The sequence below is a fragment of the Solanum lycopersicum genome, chromosome 5 (assembly GCF_036512215.1).
Source record: "Solanum lycopersicum chromosome 5, SLM_r2.1".
NCBI lineage: Eukaryota > Viridiplantae > Streptophyta > Magnoliopsida > Solanales > Solanaceae > Solanum > Solanum lycopersicum.
In genome coordinates, this window is record NC_090804.1 from 9,119,714 (window position 1) to 9,144,274 (window position 24,561).

The window sequence follows — 24,561 nt, forward strand, 5'->3', positions numbered from 1 at the left end:
AGAATCACAAAATCTGCTAGAAAGATGATAGACTCCACTTTTACTAGCACATCATGGAGTATCCCTATGGGCTTTTTCACAGTCCGATCGGCCATCAGTAGCCGCATCGCAGTGGGTTTTGGATCCCCCAAACCCAACTTCTTGTAAATTGAGAGGGGCATTAGATTTATGCTTGCCCCCAGATCACATAATGCTTTCGCAAAATGTAATGACCCAACTGTGCAAGAAATAGTGAACGCACCCGGATCTTCTTTCTTTTGTACTAGGGATCTTGTAGCGATAGCACTACAATGCTGCAATCTATCATCATCCTCAAACGTGACCGATCTTTTCTTGGTGACCAGATCTTTCATAAATTTGGCATAACCGGGCATTTGTTCTAGAGCTTCTACCAAAGGGACATTGATAGAGAGCTGCTTCAACATTGTTATGAAGCGCCGGTATTTACCATCCTCAGTCTTTTTCACTAATCTCTGAGGGAAGGGTGGTGGTGGCCTAGGCATGGGGATTACCTTGATGGGTACTTCTGCATCTGTTCCATTACTTTCATCTGTTTCACCACTACCCTTTACCACCTTATCATTATCCTTTCTTACATTTTTCTCAGCAGATGGCATGGGTGGGTCAATAATTTGCCTACCACCCCGAGTAGTAATTGCCATACAGTGTGCATCATTCTTTGGATTTTGGACAGTGTTGCTAGGAAGAGTGCCCGGTTGCCGTGTGTTCACTGTCGTAGATAATTGGGCCACTTGCAATTCGATCTGTTTAATCGAAATTGCGTGTGTGTCCACTTTTTGCCCAATACTAGCTAACTCACCTCTTAATTCTTTAATGTGCTCATCACTAGCATCGAACCTCCTCATCATTTTGTGCAACATATCCTCAACTCGCGCCATACTATCTCCACCATCCCTAGGAGTAACTTCACGATTTTGAGGAGGAACATAGGGTCCACTCCTGTCGTTTCTATTACCATAGTTACTCCTGTTGAAGTTGTTGTCGCAGTTGTAGTTACCATCTTGGACATAATGACCCTCACGGTTGTAGTTACCATAGTTCCGACCTTGGTTACCTTGACCTTGGCGCCAATTATCCTGATTTGAGCCTTGGGCGCTTGGTCGGAAACCCCCCATTTGTTCATTGACTGCATAGGAATCCTCCTCATAGTAACATTCACCGTTAGGGGGTGGTGGTTTAGCCAAGTAGTTGACTGCATTAATCTTTTCTGCACCCCCAGTGGCATGTTTTAGTACCAACCCAAGCTCAGTTCTCATCTGAGCCATTTCTTCCCGAATATCATCTGTGGCTGGGTTGTGAGTGGACTGCACTGCGAAGGTGTTTCTCCCTGTATCGGACTTCCTAGTACTCCAAGCTTTGTTGTTACGGGAGATTTTCTCTAATTTCTCAGCAATCTCAGCATAAGGGCATTCTCCATAAGATCCACCTGCTATAGTGTCCAACACCGCTTTATTGTTATCATCTTGTCCCCTATAGAAGTATTCCTTTAGTGACTCATCATCAATACGGTGATTTGGGACACTTCTCAAGAATGAGGTGAATCTATCCCAAGAACTACTAACTGACTCTCCTGGTAGTGCCACAAAGTTATTCACCCTGTCTTTGTGGTTTAATTTCTTGGAGACTGGATAGTAGCGTGCTAAGAAGACATCCCGTAGTTGGTTCCAAGTAAAAATAGAGTTGTATGGGAGCTCAGTAAACCGTATAGCAGCCTCTCCCGTCAGTGAGAGAGGAAACACTCTGAGACCTATTACATCTAGATCCAAATCAGGCCTCCCCACACAACTCTTACACACTGCCCTTACCTTAGCTATATGGGCATGTGGATCCTCAGAAGGTAGCCCTGAAAACAAACCTCTGGCAGTGAGCATTTGCATCAGACTACTAGTTACCACAAAAGTGTGGCCTGTAGGTAGAGGAGGCAAAACCAGTGGCCCGTCCGAATCTGCTATGTTATCATAGCCTCTGTAGTAGGCTTGGGGCCGTGGAGCGGGATTCTGTCCCCTCTGTTGATGTTCACCCGGAGCATCGGGTAACATCTGACCATGAACATCAGCCGGAGCTGGGATGTTCTGGTTTGGTTCCTCATCATTGATTCCCAAGTTACGATTCATGTTTCGCAGTGTACGTTCTAGCTCGTAATCGTAGGGGAACAAAGGTTCTCTTCCTCTCCGTGTATTTGCATACAAGGAGGATAATTCTGAAAAGGAATCAAAAACAATAAAACAAAGTAAAATCAAGAAAATATCAACTAAACTATAGTAAGAAGTTCAAGTTAATCTAAAAGCTAAATTCCCCGGCAACGGCGCCAAAATTTGATACGCTCAAACTTACTTCTCAAATGAGAAGTAAAGCGGTCGCGTCAAGTAAATAACCCAACTAGTGAGGTTGGGATCGTTCCCACGAGGAAAATAGTCTAGACTTAACTCCAACTTGTTATTACTATTGTTCGGTTGATGACTTCCTTAAAAAGTAAAAGCATAAAAGGGGGGTTTTTGTACTTCCTAATAAAATAAAAAAATAACTAACGAACTTTACAGAGACACTTAACAGTTTTTAATGTTGAGTTTTAATCAAGTAATCAAAGTAACTAGGGTTTACGTGTTCCCACAGGTTCGTAACTTGATAATTCTAGCTATAGCAATTCTTTCCTAGTATCTTGCATGCAAAGTGATAAGCTATGTATTTCTAAATCCTTGGTCCGGCATCTAGAAAATCTCACTCCGCACCTTGGTCCGGCTACGTGTGTTGCTTTCCTAACCTTTATCCTTACCTCATATTAAGCATCATATTCGATATTTGACTCAGTTATTACCTCGTACCAATCAATACTAGCCTATTAGATAGTATACACTAAATCTATGTTAATAATTCTTTTCCTATTATCTACCTCCTTGGTCCGGCAAGTAGCATTAAGGCGAGTTCTAACGTTGATCATCCGTTAAAAAGATTTCTAAGCGAAAGAATTATTAATACATGCAAGACACTATTCTAGAATTGTTATTTTAGCTAGGGTTTATCTCATTATTTGCCTATGGTTCCCACAACCCTAGTTATAGAGTTTAGTTCCTCATATCCATAAACACAACATTCAAATATATTAAACAAGAAGTCATGTACTTACTTTAATGAGAAAGAATAAAGTCTAAAAATTTGCTTGATTAATCAACAAGAGTTACTTGTAAGAATCTCCAACAATCAAAAACTCTGAAAAACAAAGTCTAATAATATGATGTTTTTTTCTCCCAGAGTCTAACCTCAAAAACGAGGTTTTTCGAACTATTTATAAAAAAATAAAAACCAAATTAAACAAGGATTCTAATTACTGGAAAATCTGTCAAAACGCGGCTGGGTCGACGGACCACGCGACGGACCGTCGTGGTCATGACGGACTGTCGTGGTCATGACGGACCGTCGTGGTCATGACGGACCGTCGTGGGCTCCGTCGCCCCATACTTGGTACAATTCTTCTGCTGCTTTCTTCAACTCTTGGAATCTGGGTACTGGGATCACTTCTCTGATCTTCGCGACGAACCTGCAGGACGGACCGTCATATCCATGACGGACCGTCACAAGCTTCGTAATCCCACACTTGGTCAAACTTCCCCATCTTCCTTCAGCAGCTTCTCTACGCTGCCACCTACGGACCGTCACAAGCACGACGGACCGTCATAAACTCCGTAGGTGGTCTCTTCTGCATTTTTCGCTCAAAATCTCCGCGTTCAGTTTTAGACAGATTTCCTGCAAAACAAAGAAAAACTTATATCAAAATTAGCACAAAAAGGCTTTCGGACACAATAAACTTAAGGAAAAGGTATTAATTATACCGTGAAACCACGGTATATCAGTACTAGAATTGACCTTAGTACTGCCTTTCACCCTCAGACCGATGGCAGTCTGAGCGAACAATTCAGGTGTTGGAAGATATGCTTCGTGCATGTGTGATAGAATTTGGGGGTCATTGGGATAACATCTTACCCTTAGCGGAGTTTTCATACAATAATAGCTATCACTCACGTATTGATATGGCTCCTTTCGAAGCATTGTATGGGAGGAGATGTAGGTCTCCCATTGGTTGGTTTGATGCATTTGAGGTTAGACCTTGGGGTACTGATCTTTTGAGGGATTCATTAGAGAAGGTGAAATCTATTCAAGAAAAGCTTTTAGCGGCTCAAAGCAGGCAAAAGGAATATGCAGATCGAAAGGTTAGAAACTTGGAGTTCATGGAGGGTGAACAAGTCTTGCTGAAGGTTTCGCCCATGAAAGGGGTGATGTGGTTTGGAAAAAGAGGTAAGATAAGTCCAAGGTATATTGGACAATTTGAAGTACTTAAGCGAGTAGGGGAGGTGGCTTATGAATTAGTCTTGCCTCCAGAACTGTCAAGAGTGCATCCGATATTTCATGTGTCTATGTTGAAAGGATACCATGGGGATGGAAACTACATTATTCGATGGGATTCAGTCCTGCTTGATGAGAATTTGACTTATGAGGAGGAGCCTGTTGCCATTCTAGATAGAGAAATTCGCAAGTTGAGATCAAGGGAGATTGCATCCATCAAAGTTCAATGGAAGAATGGACCAGTTGAAGAGTCCACTTGGGAGAAGGAGGCTGATATGCGAGAAAGATACCCACACCTGCTTACAGATTCAGGTACTCCTTTTCGCCCTTATTTTTCTTCTTGTGATCATTCGGGGATGAACGATGGGTAAATTGGTATCTATTGTAACGACCTGTTTAGTCATTTTGAGCAGCAGATTTATTTCTGGAAAAAATGGCTGAGTCGACGGATCCCACGACGGAACGTCATGGGCACGACGGACCGTTGTGGGGGTCTCGTTCCAAAACACTTAGAATTCTAAAATTTGGATACTGAAATCGACTCTCTGAACTTCGTAACGGAATGGCAGGACGGACCGTCACAGCCATGACGAACCGTCACAGGTTGCGTAACCCAGGCTGGGTCGGATTTCTATTAAAAGTTTTTAAGGGGCGTTTTGGACAATTCCTGCTATATTTATAAAGTTAATGGTTTAATGTTAATAATTTAATTACTTGGGGGTTAAAGGAGATAACCCTGGATTAATTAGTGGGTTACTTTTACCATCTTTCATACTTAATTATATGCTAATTAGGGTAAAAGAAAGAGGGTGGAATAAGAAAAATAGAAAGAACCTAGAGAGGTTTAAGAACGATCGAGAGAGAGAAGGAACGAAGAGGAAAACAAAGCTTTGGGGAATTTGCTTGCTTGATCACTAATCTTCGGTGGAGGTAGGTTATGGTTTTTATGCTATTCATAGTAAACTCTTAATAGCGAATGATATGTATTGGGTAGTGTTGTAAACCCTTCTATATGCTTAATTGTATGCTTGCATGAATGTGATAATATAATTGTGATAAAATAAGCATGATGAAGCTATTGAATCCTAAATCTTGAAAAAGAAACCCTAATCTACTTTGTTAATGATGATGTCTTTGTATAAAAGAAGGCTTGATGAAAGAAAGTAGTGAGATTAGGGGATCGGGTTCCACATTCTGGTACCAGGATAGTATATGAGGATCGGAGTGTCACGTTCCGACACCAGGATAGTATATGGATCGGGTGCCACGTTTTGGTACCAGGATAGTATATGAGGATCGGAGTGTCATGTTCCGACACCAAGATAGTATATGGACCGGGTGCCATGTTCCGGTACCAGGATAGTATATGAGGATCAGAGTGTCACGTTCCGACACCAGGATAGAATATGGATCGGGTATCACGTTCCGACACAAGGATAGTATGATGAGGATCGGACTGTCACGTTCCGGCACCAGGATTAGTAGAGAGAATGAATCTGGAAATATGTTAATATACTCAATTTAATGAACCTAATTCCCAAATGAGTATGATGGGGAGGCGTGAGTCCTCATTGATGTGCTTGGTGTTGTGACCAAGGATTATGGTAATTGTAAATGCCGCATGTTGAGTATTGTAGTTGATTTTATGATATTATCTGATATATACTGTTTTCTATTTTGAGTTGGCCGATGATATCTACTCAGTACTTGTGTTTGTACTGACCCCTACTTGTATGTTTCTTTCTTTGTTATTTGTGGAGTACAGCAAACGTACCGTCATCTTCAACTCAACCGCAAATCTAGCCAGTCTTCATTACACCAGATTTCAGGGTGAGCTAACACTTCTAGCTTGGACTGGATCTTCTTCTTCATGTCTTGATGCCTTGAAGTTCCGGTATGGACTAGCTTTTTATTTATTCTAAGCTTTCTAGATACTCTTAGCTTTAGTAATTAGAGGATAGATGTTATTGTGATGATGACTTCCAGATTTTGGGAATAATAAGTATTGAGTTTTTAAGAAGTTATTTAATCGATTTTCATTAATGAGTTTAAGTCTTCCGCATTATATTATGTTATTTATGGTTGAAATGTCGGGGTTTAGATTGGTTGGTTCGCTTACATAGTAGGATAAGTGTGGGTGCCACTCGCAACCCGTTTTGGGTCGTGACAAGCCCACCCATGGAACCCCCATAGATATGTGAATCCGGAATACCCCAATCTATCTAGGGTTATGATTACACTAAGGTAAGCCTTGATTATGACTTCAATCAAGTGGATACCATTCAATTATCTTTGAATTATGTTTACATGATGATTATATTATGTTTTCATGTGAATTCCTTGATGAACCCTAATCTAAGTTGATGAAGGTTATGATTATGGGTGTAGGCCATTTGAGGCAAAGTTGAAGGTTCTAAATTCATCTTCTTATTTCAATCATCTTGAATGCTAATTGATGATAGTTAGCATCATCTAAATATGAATTGACCTAGACTTGATCGAATATGAAATATCTTGGCTTATAATGATAGAACTGAACCTTTATGACCAATTAAGACTTGAATCACCTAGTAACAAGAGAAGTGATCAAATTACCTTGAAATCTAGGTATAAAGAAGATATTAAGAAAGAAACCTTGAGAGTAGGGTTTTTTATCACAAGGCTAGGGCTTTAGGGTAAGGCTAATGTGATTACCTAGTGATTCTAAGGCCTTGATAGTAAATTTTAAAATAGAATAAAAGTCTGATACACTACAACAAATTTGATTATCAGGGACAAATAATTTCATCATTTATAAATCATATTTCATCACTAAAAATCTTGTTTGACGAAAAATAATTCGTTACTCAGTCGTCACTAAATTTGTGTCTCTAAATGTATACAAAGACGATTTAGTGTTTCGTCGCTAAAAGAATTATATTAACTACAATAAGAAAAATCTTCACCACATGCTTAATCATTTGTGACAAATTTATTTGTTGTAAAAACTATATTTTTGTAGTGAATAGTATGCTTTGTGTTGACACCCAATTTTGACTGACCTTTAACTATTTTAGGAATGCTATTCGATTAAATACGCATTTTAAAAATTTATTTAAAGTTTAGAATTTTAGTCGATTGTAATAACCCGGGATGTGATTTGTAGAATTTTTTTGTAAAATTACCATTTATTCATAATCAGTGCGTTGAAGTTGGTTTGAGAATTTTAAACTATTTGTTTAACCTAAGTTAATTAATTAATGAGTAATTGTAAATAGTTGACTTAATCCATAGTTGATGGACTAAAGTGATAATTTATTTAAGATCCTATACTACTTGATCCTTATATTAAAGTACATAATAGGGTTTACTAATTTTTTTTATCACTATACAAATTAGTCGCAGCCTCCCTATCCAATTCACCAAGAAGAACGATACTATGGCGATAAGAAAAGAGAAACTATTTCAGGTAAACATTGTTTATACATAACATTTTCAGTGTTTAGTTATTTATAGGGTGTATGGGCATAAGCCGTTACCACATGTCAGTGTACACGAATGAATTTGCTCAAGAAAATTATTTTACGAATTGATAGCAAGTTTATCGTTTCATGTCAAAAGTATAGAGTTCCATATTAAATTTTTATGTGCAAAGTTGAATATAACCTCTTCAAATTTTATAAATCAATTCACCTTGTAGACCCCACTGTCACATGTATATTTAGCATAAATTTCACCTTAGTCATTAAGTAATTATGACCAATTGTTGATGATCATGAAACAATTACTGGGAAGGGAGCTAAATAGACATGCAAGAAGACTTCTGTATAAAAGTATTTTATGAAATATCTTTATTTTGGTGTTCAAATACGGGTGATATAAATTGGGATCAATTTGAGATCCTTTTAATAGTTTTCATATTATGATTTAAGTTTTGATATATTAATATATATAATTAAGTATTAGGTATATGGTATTACGTGAATGTCCTAAGATTTATGATATTGGAAAGAAATTAAAAGTTAATCCTAATCTTGAAACTTAAGAACTTAATTATAAATTTTGGTGAGTTTTTTTGGTTTAGTCTAGACACATAGCAATATGTGTGTTGTTAACTTCGAAACCTTATTGCGTTTAATTATTTGAATAGACTAGATTTATTTGGAAGTGCAATGAAAGAGGAAGACTCAAATTCTGGAGTAATTGTTCTACTATTTGAGGCAAGTGAATTTCTAAACTCTTGATAAGTGTATGAAATGCGTGTATTTACTTGTAGTATATGATCGAGAGTAATGAGATTTTGTGATGGGTTGACTTGTCCACATTGATTAATTTTAATCATATAAAAAAGGGGTAACAAAAGGCAATGTGATTAACTGTTTATGTATGATGTGTTGAGAAAGGTTTGAAGGCTTGTTGAACCATTGTTAATGTGATATCATGTTTGTGTTGTTGTGAATTGTGCAATGTTATGAAAATGGTCATCCCTCATTATTTGTGTGAACATGTCATTTGCATTATTCTGAGACATGGTTGTGACAAGTGTTATGTGCATTGAGAAAGAATGATAACTTAAGGAGGATGTACCATTTCAAGGAACGTATTGCGCGCCGCGATGAATACTATATTTCGAGGGACGTATCGCGCGCTGCGATGGTTACTATTATCGAGGGTCGTGTCGTGCGCTGCGACAGATGCATGGACAGATATGTCCCCCATGGGTCCCGGACTGAGAGACAGCGGGTGTGTATCACTGGGTCAGACATGCATCATTATACTTGACATTGCATTACACATACTTATCATTGGTGAACTTGATATTATGTTTTGTTGATCTTGTGATTGCCTTTCTGCGAAATTTTTGATTGATGAATACTGAGCTTGTTATTGAGGATATGTAATTTGTTGAATTGTTGTTGTTGAGGGTATGTAATTTGTTGAAGTGTTTTTATCGAGGATATGTAATTTGTTGAAGTGTTGTTATTAAGGATATGTAATTTGGTAAATTGTTGTTGTGGAGGATACATATGTAATTTGTCTAAGTGTTGTTGTAGAGTTACGCGCTATGTAAATGTGAACTATTATATTAGACTGAATTTTATGCAGGTAGTAACTGTGGAGGTTGGGTGGGGTGGTAGGAGTACCCGTATTTCATCCCCTTAGCTTGTGTTTTAGACGTTTACTTGTTGAGTACCGTGTGGTTTGGTACTCACCCCTTGCTGCTACATTTTTTTTATTTTGTAGGTTACTAGCCCAGATTTTTATGATACATTCTCTTCTTTTCTGAGGCTTCTTGGAGATTTGTGAGGGTTGTTTGTCATCTCAGCAGACCTTCTTACTCCTATTAATGATCTTGTTCTACTCTAGCAAGAATGTCATATGAGACTTATATTTTTCTTTTGACTCGATTGTAATACTTTAGAGGCTTGAAAACATGACAACCAGATTTTGGGGGTATTTCTAAGTTGAACATAAATTTCCGTAATTTTATTGTAATGTTCGAGATTTAGGCTGATTTGTCTTGGTGGAATAAGAAGAGTGCCATCACACCCATTTTTGAGTCGTGACATCGATTTTGCATGAAATTATATATTTTAGTATGCTTACTTTATAAAATTATTGATGATTTTTGAATGTTTTAAAATTTAAATAATTTTTTATTATGTAAAATATTTATAAAATTTGTAGTATTTTAATGGGATAGCATTTCCTCAATTTTCCTCAAAATTTAAATTCTAGCCTATTTTATTAAATTTTAGCATATTCAATTGCAATCTTTTTTCAATCATAGCCTTCTTTTCCTTTTTATTCTAGCCAATATTAATTTCAATTTTGGCCATACAATCTAATTTTAAAATACTACCTTTCAATCTCACTCATCCATTAAATTCTAATAGAATTTAACCCTTCATCTTTATCTAATCTAACGGTTGAGATCAACTTTTTCTATCTCTCTTTAAAACCAAAAGCCCCAAAACCTAAAATTTTAAATCATTCTCTTCCTCCACTTTTCCCTCTCTCCGCCTCCCTTTTTCCCTCTCTCCAACCGGCCCTCCCTCTTCTATCTCCAGCCGTCATCTCCCTCACTCCCCATGTTTTTCGGAGAACCTCCCTTGTCTATAGCCGCCGTCGACAGCCGCCATTCTCTCCCCTCAGCCTCTTCTCTCTCCAACCGCCTTTCGTCTTCTCCCCTTCCCCTTTACCTGCGTCCTCTCCATTTTTCCGGCGAGAAGCAGCAGCTCCAGCTGCCACCCCCTCTTCTTCTCCCTCTCCCGTCGCTTCTTCTCCCTCTCCCTTTTCCGACCAGCCGTCTTCCACCCCTCCCTCTCTCCAGCCGCCTCTTTCTCTCCCCCTTCTTCCCAATCGCCTCCTTCTTCCCCTCTCCCTCTCTATCGTTCCTCTTCCTCCCCCGTTTCCCCTCTCTATTTTCCCTCCCTTTTTCTCCACCTGCAGGGATAGCACGACGGGTACCACCAGCATCAGCGGACAGCAGCTCCATCCACCAGTTGAGCAAAGCCAGCAGTCGTTCCTCTCTCCCTCTCGTCTTCCTCTTCCCTGCCTAAACCCCCTCCCACCCTCTCGTCTTCCTCTTCTCCCCTTCCCCTCCATTTTCCCATGTTCTTTTCTTCTTCTTTTGCAAGGATAGAGTAAGCGAGCAACAGCCGAACCAGCAGCCATACGCAATAGAAGCATCAGCGAGAACAGCACAGCGGCAGAAACAATTTCCAGCGAAGATGGAGACGGATCTCAACAGATCCGTATGGGTACAATAACTATAAATTATTATCTCGTTTTTTAGCATTTTCATTCTTCTCCTTTACCTACAGTTTAATTCAATTTTCATGGAAATTTCATGTATGTTTATGTGAAAATTGATGTGCATCGTGTTTAAATTATGTTAATCTTCTCAATTTTGTTCATTATTATTAGTTTAAGTATCATTCAGGCTGACATCAATTTGAATATCCTGTTAAAACTTCATTGCTCTCACAGAATGTGTTCATATGATTAGATGTTAACATGCTTTGAGTTCTATTATCATTGAAGCTTTGATGGACCGTCATCAAAAGTTTACTTTTACTGATCTTAGACATAAATTTCCTTTGTATTGTTCGATTTGGTGCCTTCATTTATGATAATATTTGATAACTGATTACGCAATAATTTGTCAAGTTCTATTAATAAATGATTTTGTTAAGTGTGATAGCCTTGGTATTATTTTACCGTTAATAATTGAATATTTCTTTGCTTCCCCTAATTTTAGTCAATTGTTAATGAACCTTTTTTTTATTTTTCATAAATAAACTGGTAGATTATTACTCGGAATGTATTTGGTAATGATTTGGTTAACTTGGGAATAAAATACAAAATATATATCAATAGTCAAATTAGTTCTCCAAGTTGACTCTTCTTTATTTAAAGGAAAATAATATTACTCTCCTTAATTTTATTGTTACTTGTTTATATTTGACAATAAGATTTATAAATCTAATTTTGACTCCTTTGAAATAAAGAAAACAATACTAATTGATCTATTTTTTCCTTATTTGTAAGTTTATTGATTTCTTACTTGCTTATTTATGGTAGAATAATATTTTCTGGTTTTTGCTTCTCTTTATTTAAGGAAAATACATACTACTCTTCCTAATTTATTCTCTTTTATCATACTAATAATTTAATATTATTTTGGTGCTTCTTTATTTAAGGTAAAAGAATATTGTCTACCTAACTTTATTATTACTTATTTTATTTTTGGTAATGAAATATTCTTATAATTTTCTCATTTTAGCTCCCCTCTAAATTAAGATTACGGTGTTCTTCTTTGCTATTACTTGACTACTTTGCTTTGTTGAAATAGAAGTTGGATCAACTCGTTCTCATTTCTACCATCCCTTTATGCTCAACCGGTTAGTATTCCTTTCGCATTCATACATTTACGAAAGTTTATTGTTCTATTCCCCCTATATATATAACTTAATGTTAAACAATTGCATCTGTGTCTAATCTAGTCTAAATAAATATGATTACTTGTGTAGCCATTTGATTGCTTTGGCAGGTTTCAAACTTAAAGTTCAAGTTGAAGATTAGCTCTGAAGAGAGATTAATTCATTTAATTCATATATTTGAATCCATATTTTTTTATTTATTCGAATTTTTGTAATATTTGTATAACTCTAAAGCTCTCGCATATGAAATATTTGGGGAGGGGAAGTTGTATGTTAATCATACTTTTTTTATTTGCAAACTTATTTGTATTAGAAAGCATGCCTATAGGTTCGTAATTTATTTGACAATTTTTTTTGATAAAGTAATTTTAGATCTAACCATAAAAAATAAAATAAAATAAAATCATTTGTTCCATTTAACAAATTACTTGGCTTTTGTATATATTTCATAGCAAAATCTTTACATTTAATAAATTTATTACAAAAATGTTCTACTAGTTTTTCTTTTTTTACAAAGTTTTTGCAACAAGTTTTTTAAAAAAAAATCATTTTTCAATCCTCCTTTAAAGGTTTGGATTGATTATGACATTTGTTTTTTGAAAAAAATAAATTATAATCACTATCTCCTAACCTATCGTTAGTGGGAAAGTCAAAGGAATTACGAGGTCTAATTTCAATTTTTAAATTAAATCAACGTGTCCTCGAAAGTACCACTTACCCGTGATTATCAAAAAGAATTATGTGTATTTATATGTAAATATTTATGTGCCTATATGCAAACTAAATCTCTAAAATTATTTTCAAAAATATAAATTATTTTTATTTTTCAAAGACCGACCTCAAATTAAAATTGTTTCTATGGTGGAGGAGCGCGATTAACAATATCGTGGCATCACCCCTATAAAGCAACAAATATTTTTTAAAATAAAAAATTCTATTAAAAACTTGCTCAATTTTTCAAAACTTTACTTTCGCACATATAGTTCTTGTTTGGTGTAGCATAATAAATGAAATCGAGCTATTTTCTATATCTTTTGTGCATATTATGTCTTCTTGTTTATCTCTTTATTAATTGCTTAATATTTGCAATATTTGTTTATCAGGTAGATCGTATGCTCAAATAATAAATAATTGAAGTAATTTTAATGGTTTAGAAATTTATTTGGGGTAGATTAAAATAAAAAATAATAAAATTGTTTGCTTATTTATTTGTTGTCCCCTCTCTTATCTTTTTATTTAATATTTATTTAATGTTATCACTTAGTTTTGCATGCTTATATAATTAATAAAAAATTAATAATTTTTTTTACTTAATTATTTAATAATTTATCACTTAGACTCGCATATTTAAATATTAATTAAAATAATAATATGAGCTATTTGTTTAACGCATAGTATCGCATGTTTAAATAAATAAAAACAAACTCGATTGTTTATTTATTATTATCACCTAGCCTTGCATGATTAAATTAATAAAAATAAAAAAATAGTCTTAGTTGTTTTATATTCGTTATCACTTAGCAAGCTTAAATAAACTAAGAAATGAAGTGACCTGATTTACCACTTGTAACCCCCCACATAGATTGCTTGAGATACGATCGGGACCAACATTTGTGGACCTCGAGAGTGCCTAATACCTTCTCCTCGAGGTAATTTAAACTCTTACCCTGATCTCTGCCTCGTTGACCTTAGCTAGACTTCATTAGGTTAGATAGGTGCCCTAACGCGCCTTAATTCGTTAGGTGGCGACTCCAAACTCAAAATCCCAAAAGAGTTGTTAGGTCGTGCACAAAACCTGTTTTTACGAAAAATAGGGCGCGACAGAATGGCGACTCCGCTGGATATATTACGTTTTTAGCATTACGTGTTTTATGCTTATTTATGTGGGGTTTACTTTATTTTTGTTATTTCATTATTGTTAGATGTTTAGCATGTTTAGTTATCATTTTGTTGCCTTATTTACTGTCTTCTTCCCATGTTTCACCCCTTTCCCTCTTCCTTAATTGATTATTACCGTGTTTCACCTTTTCCTTTTTTCCTTATTTGTTTACTTATATGTTTAATGTCATACCCTCTTTCCTTATTTGCATGATTTTTTTAATAGCTTCATATGTTTAATTTGTAGTGTGATAGTCATATTTTTTATAGTGTGTTTGTATACGAACTATAGATGGAGTCGATTAGGGATGACCTCAGTCACAATTGCAAAATGATAACTATGTCATTTTATTTTCTAATGTTCTTAAAAATGAATTATAAAATAAAAAACCAGGAGAATATAAAGAGGAAACTTGTTGTAGACACGCACCACAGCTATTTCATCCCCCATATGATTTTTTATTTATTCTTAAATTATTTATTTATTGTTTTATAAACTGCCCATATCTTACCGTTTTCCAATTTAAATTCTAAGTGCTTATTGCTTTGATAACTGGCGTTCCGCTCATACTTCCCCCAATTGGGACTCTCTTCCTTTTTCTTTTTTTGTTCTCATGATGTTGTGTGTTTGCACCTCTCACAACTACTCAAATTCTATTTAAATACCCATTATAGAGAGTCGGCATATGCGTGGACGTAACGGATAGTTTTACTACCGCGAAACCACAAACCTCTCGCATAGAATCCCTTTCAAGTCTATGTCAAGCCAACTCTTAGAAGTCCTGGTTAGGTCATACATGTTGCATAAAGCCCTAGGTGGTTTGACCCTTGGTATCAATCCACATAATTAGTAGCCACCCTCTCGTCTAAAGGGCCCCAACACCCTTAAGACAAATTGCATACTTATGTGTCAACGTGATCATAATAATTAAATCAAACCAATTTTTCCAAAATGGAGTTTAAAAGTTGTTTATTGTTTTATTTGCAGATTTTATATATTTTAGTATGTTTACTTTATAAAATTATTGTTAAAATATTTTAAAAATATTGAGGATTTTCGAATGTTTTAAAATTTAAATAATTTCCGATTATGTACAATATTTATAAAATTTGTAGTATTTTAATGGGATAGCATTTCCTCAATTTTCCTCAAAATTTAAATTCTAGCCTATTTTATTAAATTTTAGCCTATTCAATTGCAATCTTATTTCAATCATAGCCATCTTTTCCTTTTTATTCTAGCCAATATTTATTTCAATTTTAGCCATACAATCTAATTTTAAAATATTACCTTTCAATCTCACCCATCCATTAAATTATAATACAATCTAACCCTTCATCTCTATCTAATCTAATGGTTGAGATGAACTTTTCCTATCTCTCTTTAACACCAAAAGCCCCAAATTCTAAAATTTTAAAACATTCTCTTCCTCCCCTTTTCCCTCTCTGCGCCTCCCTTTTTCCCTCTCTCAAACCGACCCTCCCTCTTCTATCTCCAGCCGCCATCTCCCTCTCTCCCCAGGTTTTTCGGCAAACCTCCCTTCTCCATAGCCGCCGTCGACAGCCGCCATTCTCTTTCCCTCGTCCTCTCCTCTCTCCAATCGTCTTTCGTCTTCTCCCCTTCCCCTTTACTTGCGTCCTCTCCATTTTTCCGGCGAGAAGCCGTAGCTCCAGCTGCCACCCCCTCTTCTTCTCCCTCTCCCGTTGCTTCTTCTCCCTCTCCCTTTTTTGACCAGCCGTCTTCCTCCCCTCCCTCTCTCCAGCCGCCTCTTTCTCTCCCCCTTCTTCCCCTCTCCCTCTCCATCGTTCCTCTTCCTCCCCCGTTTTCCCTCTCTATTTTCCCTCCCTTTTTCTCCACCTACAGGGATACCACGACGGGTACCACCAGCATCAGCGGACAGCAGCTCCAGCCACCAGTCGCCCAAAGCCAGCAGTCGTCCCTCTCTCCCTCTCGTCTTCCTTTTCCCCGCCTAAACCCTCTCCCACCCTCTCGTCTTCCTCTTCTCCCCTTCCCCTCCATTTTCCCATGATCTCTTCTTCTTCTTTTGCAAGGATAGAGTAGGTGAGCAACAGCCGAACCAGCAGCCATACGTAATAGAAGCAGCAGCGAGAAAAGCACAGCGGCAGAAACAATTTCCAACGAAGATGGAGACGGGTCTCAACAGATCCGTATGGGTACAATCACTATAAATTATTATCTCATTTTTTAGCATTTTCATTCTTCTCCTTTACCTACAGTTTGATTTCAATTTTCATGGAAATTTCATGTATGTTTATGTGAAAATTGATGTACATCTTGTTTAAAGTATGTTAATCTTCTGAATTTTGTTCATTATTATTAGTTTAAGTATCATTCAGGCTGACATCAATTTGAATATCTTGTTAAAACTTCATTGCTCTCCCGATATGTGTCTATATGTTTAGATGTTAACATGTTTTGAGTTCTATTATCGTTGAAACTTTGATGGACTGTCATCAAAAGTTTGCTTTTACTGATCTTAGACATAAATTTCCTTTGTATTGTTCAATTTGGTGCCTTCATTGATGATAATATTTGTTAGCTGATTACGCAATAAATTGTCAAGTTCTATTGATAAATGATTTTGTTAAGTGTGGAAGCCTTGGCATAATTTTATCGTTATTAATTGAATATTTCTTTGCTTCCCCTGATTTTAGTCAATTATTAATGAACCTTTTTTTTTCTTTTTCATAAATAAACGAGTAGATTATTTCTCGGTATGTATTTGGTAATGATTTGGTTAACTTGGGAATAAAATACAAAAAATATATCAATAGTCAAATTAGTTTTCCAAGTTGACTCTTCTTTATTTAAAGGAAAATAATATTACTCTCCTTGCTTTTATTGTTACTTGTTTATATTTGACAATAAAATTTGTAAATCTAATTTTGACTCCTTTGAAATAAAGAAACAATATTAATTGATCTAATTTTTCCTTATTTGTAAGTTTATTGATTTCTTACTTGCTTATTTATGGTAGAATAATATTTTCTGATTTTATTTAAGGAAAATATATACTACTCTTCCTAATTTATTCTCATTTATCATATTAACAATTTATTTTATTTTGGTGCTTCTTTATTTAAGATAAAAGAATATTGTCTTCCTAATTTTATTGTTACTTATTTTATTTTTGGTAATGAAATATTCTTATAATTTTCTCATTTTAGATCCCCTCTAAATTAAGATTTCGGTGTTCTTCTTTGCTATTACTTGGTTGCTTTGCTTTGTTGAAATAGAAGTTGGATCAACTCGTTCTCATTGCTACCATCCTTTTATGCTCAACCGGTTAGTATTCTTTTTGCATTCATCATTTACGAAAGTTTATTGTTCTATTTCCCTATATATATAACTTGCTGTTACACAATTGCATGTGTGTCTAATCTAGTCTAAATAAATGTGATTACTTGTGTAGCCATTTGATCGCTTTGGCAGGCTTCAAACTTGAAGTTCAAGTTAAAGATTAGCTATGACGAGAGATTAATTCATTTAATTCATATATTTGAATTCATATTTTTTTTATTTATTCGAATTTTTGTAATATTTGTATTACTCTAAAGCTCTCGCGTATGAAATATTTGGGGAGGGGAAGTTGTATGTTAATCATACTTTTTTTATTTGCAAACTTATTTGTATTAGAAAGCATGCCTATAGGTTCGTAATTTATTTGACAATTTTTTTTAATAAAGTAATTTCAGATCTAACCATAAAAATAAAACAAAATAAAATTATTTGTTGCATTTAACAAATTACTTGGCTTTTGTATATATTTCATAGCAAAATCTTTGCATTTAATAAATATATTACATAAATGTTCTACTAGTTTTTCTTTTTTTACAATGTTTTTGCAACATGTTTTTTTAAAATAAAAAATTATTTTTCAATCCTCCTTTAAAGGTTTGGATTGATTATGATATTTGTTTTTTTAAAAAAAAAAAGTATAATCACTATCTCCTAACCTATCGTTAGTGGGAAAGTCAAACGAATTACAAGGTCTAGTTCCAATTTTTAAATTAAATCAACCCGTCCTCGGAAGTACCACCTACCCATGATTTTCCAATGGAAATATGTGTAGTTATATGTAAATATTTATGTGCCTGTATGCACACTAAATCTCTTAATCATTTTCAAAAATATAAATTATTGTTATTTTTCTAAGACCGACCTCAAATTAAAATTGTTTCTATGGTGGAGGAGCGCGATTAAAAATATCGTGGCATCACCCCTGTAAAGAAACAAACATTTTTTTAAAATAAAAAATTCTATTAAAAACTTGCTCAATTTTTCAAAACTTTACTTTCGCACATATTTTTCTTGTTTGGTGTAGCATAATAAATTAAATCGAGCTATTTTCTATATCTTTTGTGCATATTATGTCTTCTTGTTTGTATCTTTATTAATTGCTTAATATTTATAATATTTATTTATCAGGTAGATCGTATGCTCAAATAATAAATAATTTGTCACGACCCAAACAAGTCGTGAGTGGCACCCACCCTTAACCTACTAGGTGAGCGAACCAACAAGTCTAAACCCCAACATTTATCAGTAAATCAATCATAAATAGTAAAAACAATGCGGAAGATCCAAAACTCATTAACGAAATCAAGTAAATAAACTTCTAAAGTTTAATACTTATTATTCCCAAAATTTGGAAGTCATCACACCAAGAACATCTATCCTCGAATTTCTAAATCTAAGAGTATTTAAGAAGCTAAAAATAGTAAAAAGATGGTCCATGTCCAAACTTCAAGACATCAAGACGTGAAGGAGAGAATCCAGCACGAGCTAGGAATAATAGCTCACCCTGAATTCTGATGTGCTTGAAGACTGGCTAGATCTGAGGATGAGTCGAAGTCGGTGGCACTTGCTGCACTCCACAAATTACAAAGAAGAAAATTACAAGTAGGGGTCAGTACAAGGAACACGTACTGAGTAGGTATCATCTGCCAACTCAAAATAGAAAGCAATATATACTGAATAATCATATAAAATCAATTATAATACTTAACAGGTGACAATCAACAAGTACAAGAACCATTGGCAACAACACCAAGCACACCTATGAGGACTCAAGCCTCCACACCATACTCCTTTGGGAAATAGATTCTTCGAATTTGAGTATGTTAACATAATTCAAGATTCATTCTCTTCATTATTATTGTGTCGGAACGTGACACTCCGATCCCCTAATATGTGTCAGAACGTGACACTCCGATCCCGTAATATGTGTCAGAACGTGACACTCTAATTCAATACTATGTGTCGGAACGTGACACTCTGATCCAATACTACGTGTCAGAATGTGACACTCCGATCCAATACTACGTGTCGGAACGTGACACTCCGATCCAATACTACATCATTATTTTATTTCATCAAGTCTTCTTTATGTTAAGGCATCATCACAATAGGGAGGATTTAGTATTGAAGATTCAACAATCTCATCATTCTAATCCACCACAATTACACAATCACAACATACAAAAACACAATCAAGCATATAGAAGACTTTACAATACCACCCAATACATATAAATCGCTATTTAGAGTTTATCTATCACATTGAAGTAAACCATAACCTACCTCCACCGAAGAATGGTGGTCAAGCAAGCTACTTCCCCAATGCCTTTGTTGTCTTCTTCGTTCTCTACTTCTCGCTCGTTCTTCCTCTCTGTTCTTTTTATTTTTCTTCTCCAGATTCTTTTTCTTTTACCCTAATTATCTTATAATCCATTATGATAAAAGTACCCCACTATTTATCTCCTTATTATCTTCTTTAACCCCCAAGTGAATAAATTATTAAACTTACCCCACTAATTTCATAATTGTAATCATGAATAGTCCAAAACACCCATTTAAATTTTAGAGGAAGTCCGACCCAGGGTAGAGTTACGCGACTTGTGACGGTTCGTCGTATCTATGACGGTCTGTCCTGCAAGTCCGTCACAGAGTTCAGAGAGTTAATTTTAGTAGTGAGGTTACGCCACTTGTGACAGTCCGTCGTATCTACGACGGTCCGTGCTGCAGTTCCGTCGCGAAGTTTAGAGAGTCGATCCCAGTACCCAGATTTCAGAGTTGACGTATTGGAACGAAGACCCTCGACAGATCGTCATACTTATGACGGTTAGTCCTACCTGTTGTTGAGGGTAATGAGGAGAGCAGCAGAAAGAATTTTTACACAAGTATGGGACGACAGAGTCCATCACAGTCCGTTGTGACCATGATGGTCCGTCGCATGATCCGTCGACCCAGTCAGTTTTTATCAAAAATAGCTCTACTGCTCGAACCGACTAAACAGGTTGTTACAATAGATACCAATTTACTCATTGTTCGTCCTCGAACAATCACAGGAAGAAAAGCAAGGGCGAGAAAGAGTACTTGTATCTGTAAAAAGATGTGGATATCTTGCTTGCATATCAGCCTCACTCTCCCAAGTGGACTCTTTAACTGGCCCATTCTTCCACTGAACCTTGATAGATGCAATCTCCTTTGATCTCAACTTGTGGACCACTCTATCTAAAATAGCAACAGGCTCCTCTTCATAAGACAAATTCTCATCAAGAAGAACTGAATCTCAATGACTAATGTAGTTTCCATCCCCATGGTATTTTTTCAGCATAGACACATGAAATACCGGGTGCACTCCTGAGAGTCCTGGAGGCAATGCCAATTCATAAGCCACATCCCCAACACGCTTCAGAACTTCAAATGGACCAATATAACTCGGACTAAGCTTACCTCGCTTCCCAAACCGCATCACCCCTTTCATGGGTGAAACCTTCAGCAAGACTTGTTCACCCTCCATAAAATCCAAGTCCCTAACCTTTCGATTTGCATATTCTTTCTGCCTGTTCTGAGCTGGTAGAAGCTTCTCCTGAATGAATTTCACTTTATCTAACAATTCCCTCAAAAGATCGGTACCTCATGGTCTTACCTCAAATGCATCAAACCAACCAATGGGAGAGCTACATCTCCTCCCATACAGTGCCTCAAATGGGGCCATATCAATACTTGAGTGATAGCTATTATTGTATGAAAACTCTGCTAAGGTAAGAAGTTATCCCAATGACCACCAAATTCTATCACACACGCACGAAGCATATCGTCCAATACCTGAATCGTTCGCTCAGACTGATCATCGGTCTGAGGGTGAAATGCAGTACTAAGATCCAACCTAGTACCTAATTCAGCATGCAATGTTCTCCAAAACATAGAAGTAAATTGCGTACCTCTATCTGATATGATGGAAAGTGGAACTCCGTGCAATCGAACAATTTCTGAGATATAGAGTTTGGCTAAATTCTCTGCATTGTAAGTCACCTTGACCGGAATGAAGTGAGCAGACTTAGTTAATCTGTCAACGATTACCCAAATATAATCAAACTTACCCAATGTCTTTGGAAGACCAACCACGCAACCCATTGCAATTCTTTCCCACTTCCATTCAGGAATTGGCATTCTCTGAAGTGTTCCTCCGGGCCTCTGGTGTTCGTACTTTACCTGCTGACAATTCGGGCATTGGGCAACAAAGTCAACAATGTGACGCTTCATTCTACTCCACCAAAAATGTTGTTTTAGGTCACGATACATCTTGGTTGCACCAGGATGTATAGAATACTTCGAACTATGAGCTTTTGTAAGAATAGTGTGAATCAAATCATCTACACGGGGCACACATACCCTTCTATTAATCCTCAAGACGCCTTCTTCATCAATTACTGCCTCTTTAGCCTCTCCTCGCAATATCATATCTCGAAATCGACTCAGCTTCTCATCAGTAAACTGTTTTTCCTTAACCTTGTCAAGAAAGAAGATCTTGCCTCCAAACAGGCCAAATATCCTCCCTTCTCTAGTACTTCCAGCCTCATAAGGTCATTAGCCAGAGTCTGAACCTCTCTAGCCAATGGGCGTCTAGAAAACTGTAAGTGGGCTAGACTTCCCATGCTCCCTGCTTTTCTACTTAAAGCATCTGCCACCACATTAGCTTTTCTTGGGTGATACAAAATTTTAATAACATAGTCCTTCATTAGTTCCATCCACCTCCTCTGCCTCAAATTCAAATCTTTTTGAGTAAAGACATATTGTAAACTACAATGATCTGTATAGACTTCACACTTGACCCCATATAGATAATGTCTCCATTGCTTTAATGCAAATACGACTGCAGCCAACTCCAAATCATGGGTCGGATAGTTACGTTCATGCACTTTCAATTGCCTCGAAGCATAAGCAATTACATTCCTCTTTTGCATTAGCACTGCACCCAACCCAGAATAAGATGCATCACAGTAAACAATGAAATTCTTACCTTCCACTGGCAAGGTAAAAATTGGTGCAGTAGTCAACAAGGTCTTGAGTTTCTGGAAGCTTTCTTCACATTCGTCCAACCATACAAATGGAACATTCTGCTTAGTCAAATTTGTCAATTGGGAAGCAACAGAAGAAAATCCGTTGACAAATCGACGGTAGTAGCTAGCTAAACCAACAAAGCTCCTTACCTCTGTAACATTAGTAGGTCTACACAACTCTTCACTGCTTCAATCTTAGATCCACCATCACTCCATCCTTAGAAACCACGTTCCCCAAGAAGGACACTGAATCGAGCCAAAACTCACACTTGGAGAATTTGGCATAAAGCATTTTCTCTCTTAACAACTCCAATACAATTCACAAATGCTCCTCATGTTCTTTCCTGCTCTTTGAGTATATCAGTATATCATCAATAAATACTATAACAAAGAGGTCTAGATATGGCTTAAAAATCCCGTTCATCAGGCTCATGAAAGCAGCAGTGGCATTCGTAAGCCCAAATGACATTACTAAGAATTCATAATGCCCATACCTGGTTCGAAAAGCAGTCTTTGACACATCTGCTGCCCGTATTTTCAATTGATGATAACCAGATCTCAAATCAATTTTTGAGAAGGTACAAGCACATTGTAGCTGATCGAACAAATCATCAATGCGAGGAATAGGATACTTGTTCTTAATGGTTACCTTATTCAGTTGCCTGTAGTCTATGCACATCTGAAAACTTCCATCCTTCTTGTTCACAAATAAGACAGGAGTACCCCAAAGGGATGCACTTGGTCTAATAAAACCTTTACCTAACAACTCCTGAAGTTGGGCCTTTAACACCTTTAACTCAGCTGGAGTCATTCTACAAGGGGGTATGGAAATGGGGCGAGTACCCAGCTCCAGATCAATACAAAAATCGATATCCCTATCTGGTGGCATACCAGGAAGGTCTGTAGGAAACACATCCAGAAACTCACGGACTATCGAGACAGACTCAATTGAAGGTACTTGGTAAGTATCATCCCTGAGATGTGCCAAGAAAGCTAAACAACCCTTACTAACCATTCTCTTAGCACGAAGAAAAGAAATGATATGAACTGGAGTGGAAATATAGTCACCCTCCCACACTAACGGATCTGTCCCAGGCTTGGCCAATGTCACAGTTTTAGCATTACAATCTAAGATTGCAAAATTTGGAGAAAGCCAAGTCATACCCAGAATTACATCGAAATCAACCATCTCTAAAATAATCAAATCTACACGAGTATCGCTCCCCATAAAAGTCACAAGACAAGACCTATACACCTTCTCAACTATCACAGACTCACCCACAGGAGTAGAGACACGAATAGGTATGTCAAGCAAATCACAATATAAATCAAGACCAGTAGCAAATGAGGAAGATACATATGAAAATGTGGATCCAGGATCAAATAATACAGAATCCATGCAATCACAGACCAAAAGATTACCTGTGATAACAGCATCAGATGTCTCTGCTTCGGACCTCTCGAGGAAAGCATAACAATGGGCCCTATCACCTGTCTGCCCGTTGCCCCTACCATGTTGCGCTGCAGTAGTTCCAACTTGCCCGCCACCCTGACTGATTTGATGACTACCATTACCTTGGCCACCACGTCCTCCAGAATGGCGGCCCCTACCATGACCACCTCTACCTCTAGCTATTGGGGATCTATAACTCTGTTTTGGACAATATCTCCTAATATGTCCAGTCTCTCCACATCCATAACAATTTCTGGAGTCAAGCATAGGTCTCTGTGAGAATGACGAAGTCTGGGGATAACCTCCAAACTTAGAAAAATGCTGACTGGTCTGCGATGGACCCCCAGCTACAGCCTGTAGTGAAGACTGAATAGGACGGGCTGGGTAACCTCCTGAACTCTGCCCTCTGGAGTAAGAACCACTAAACTCACCTCCCTTACGGAACTTCCTAGATGTCGACGCCATGGTGAAGTCGTCTGGCTTCACCCCCTCCACCTCTATCACAAAATCAACCACTTTCTGAAAGGATTTTGCTGCAGCAGCTACCTGTAAGGCTGGGATCTGCAGATATGACCT

General features: G+C 36.8%; 1 protein-coding gene across 1 annotated transcript; it reads right to left on the bottom strand.

Moving 5' to 3' along the window:
• Positions 1-18,983: 18,983 nt before the first annotated feature.
• LOC138348622 (uncharacterized) lies at positions 18,984-20,941 on the bottom strand. The gene is made up of 3 exons (XM_069298174.1): positions 20,819-20,941; positions 20,563-20,719; positions 18,984-19,051 (listed from the first exon to the last, which is right to left on the bottom strand). Exons 1-3 carry the CDS (start codon positions 20,939-20,941, stop codon positions 18,984-18,986), a joined length of 348 nt encoding a protein of 115 aa, XP_069154275.1.
• Between the last annotated feature and the right edge of the window lie 3,620 nt (positions 20,942-24,561).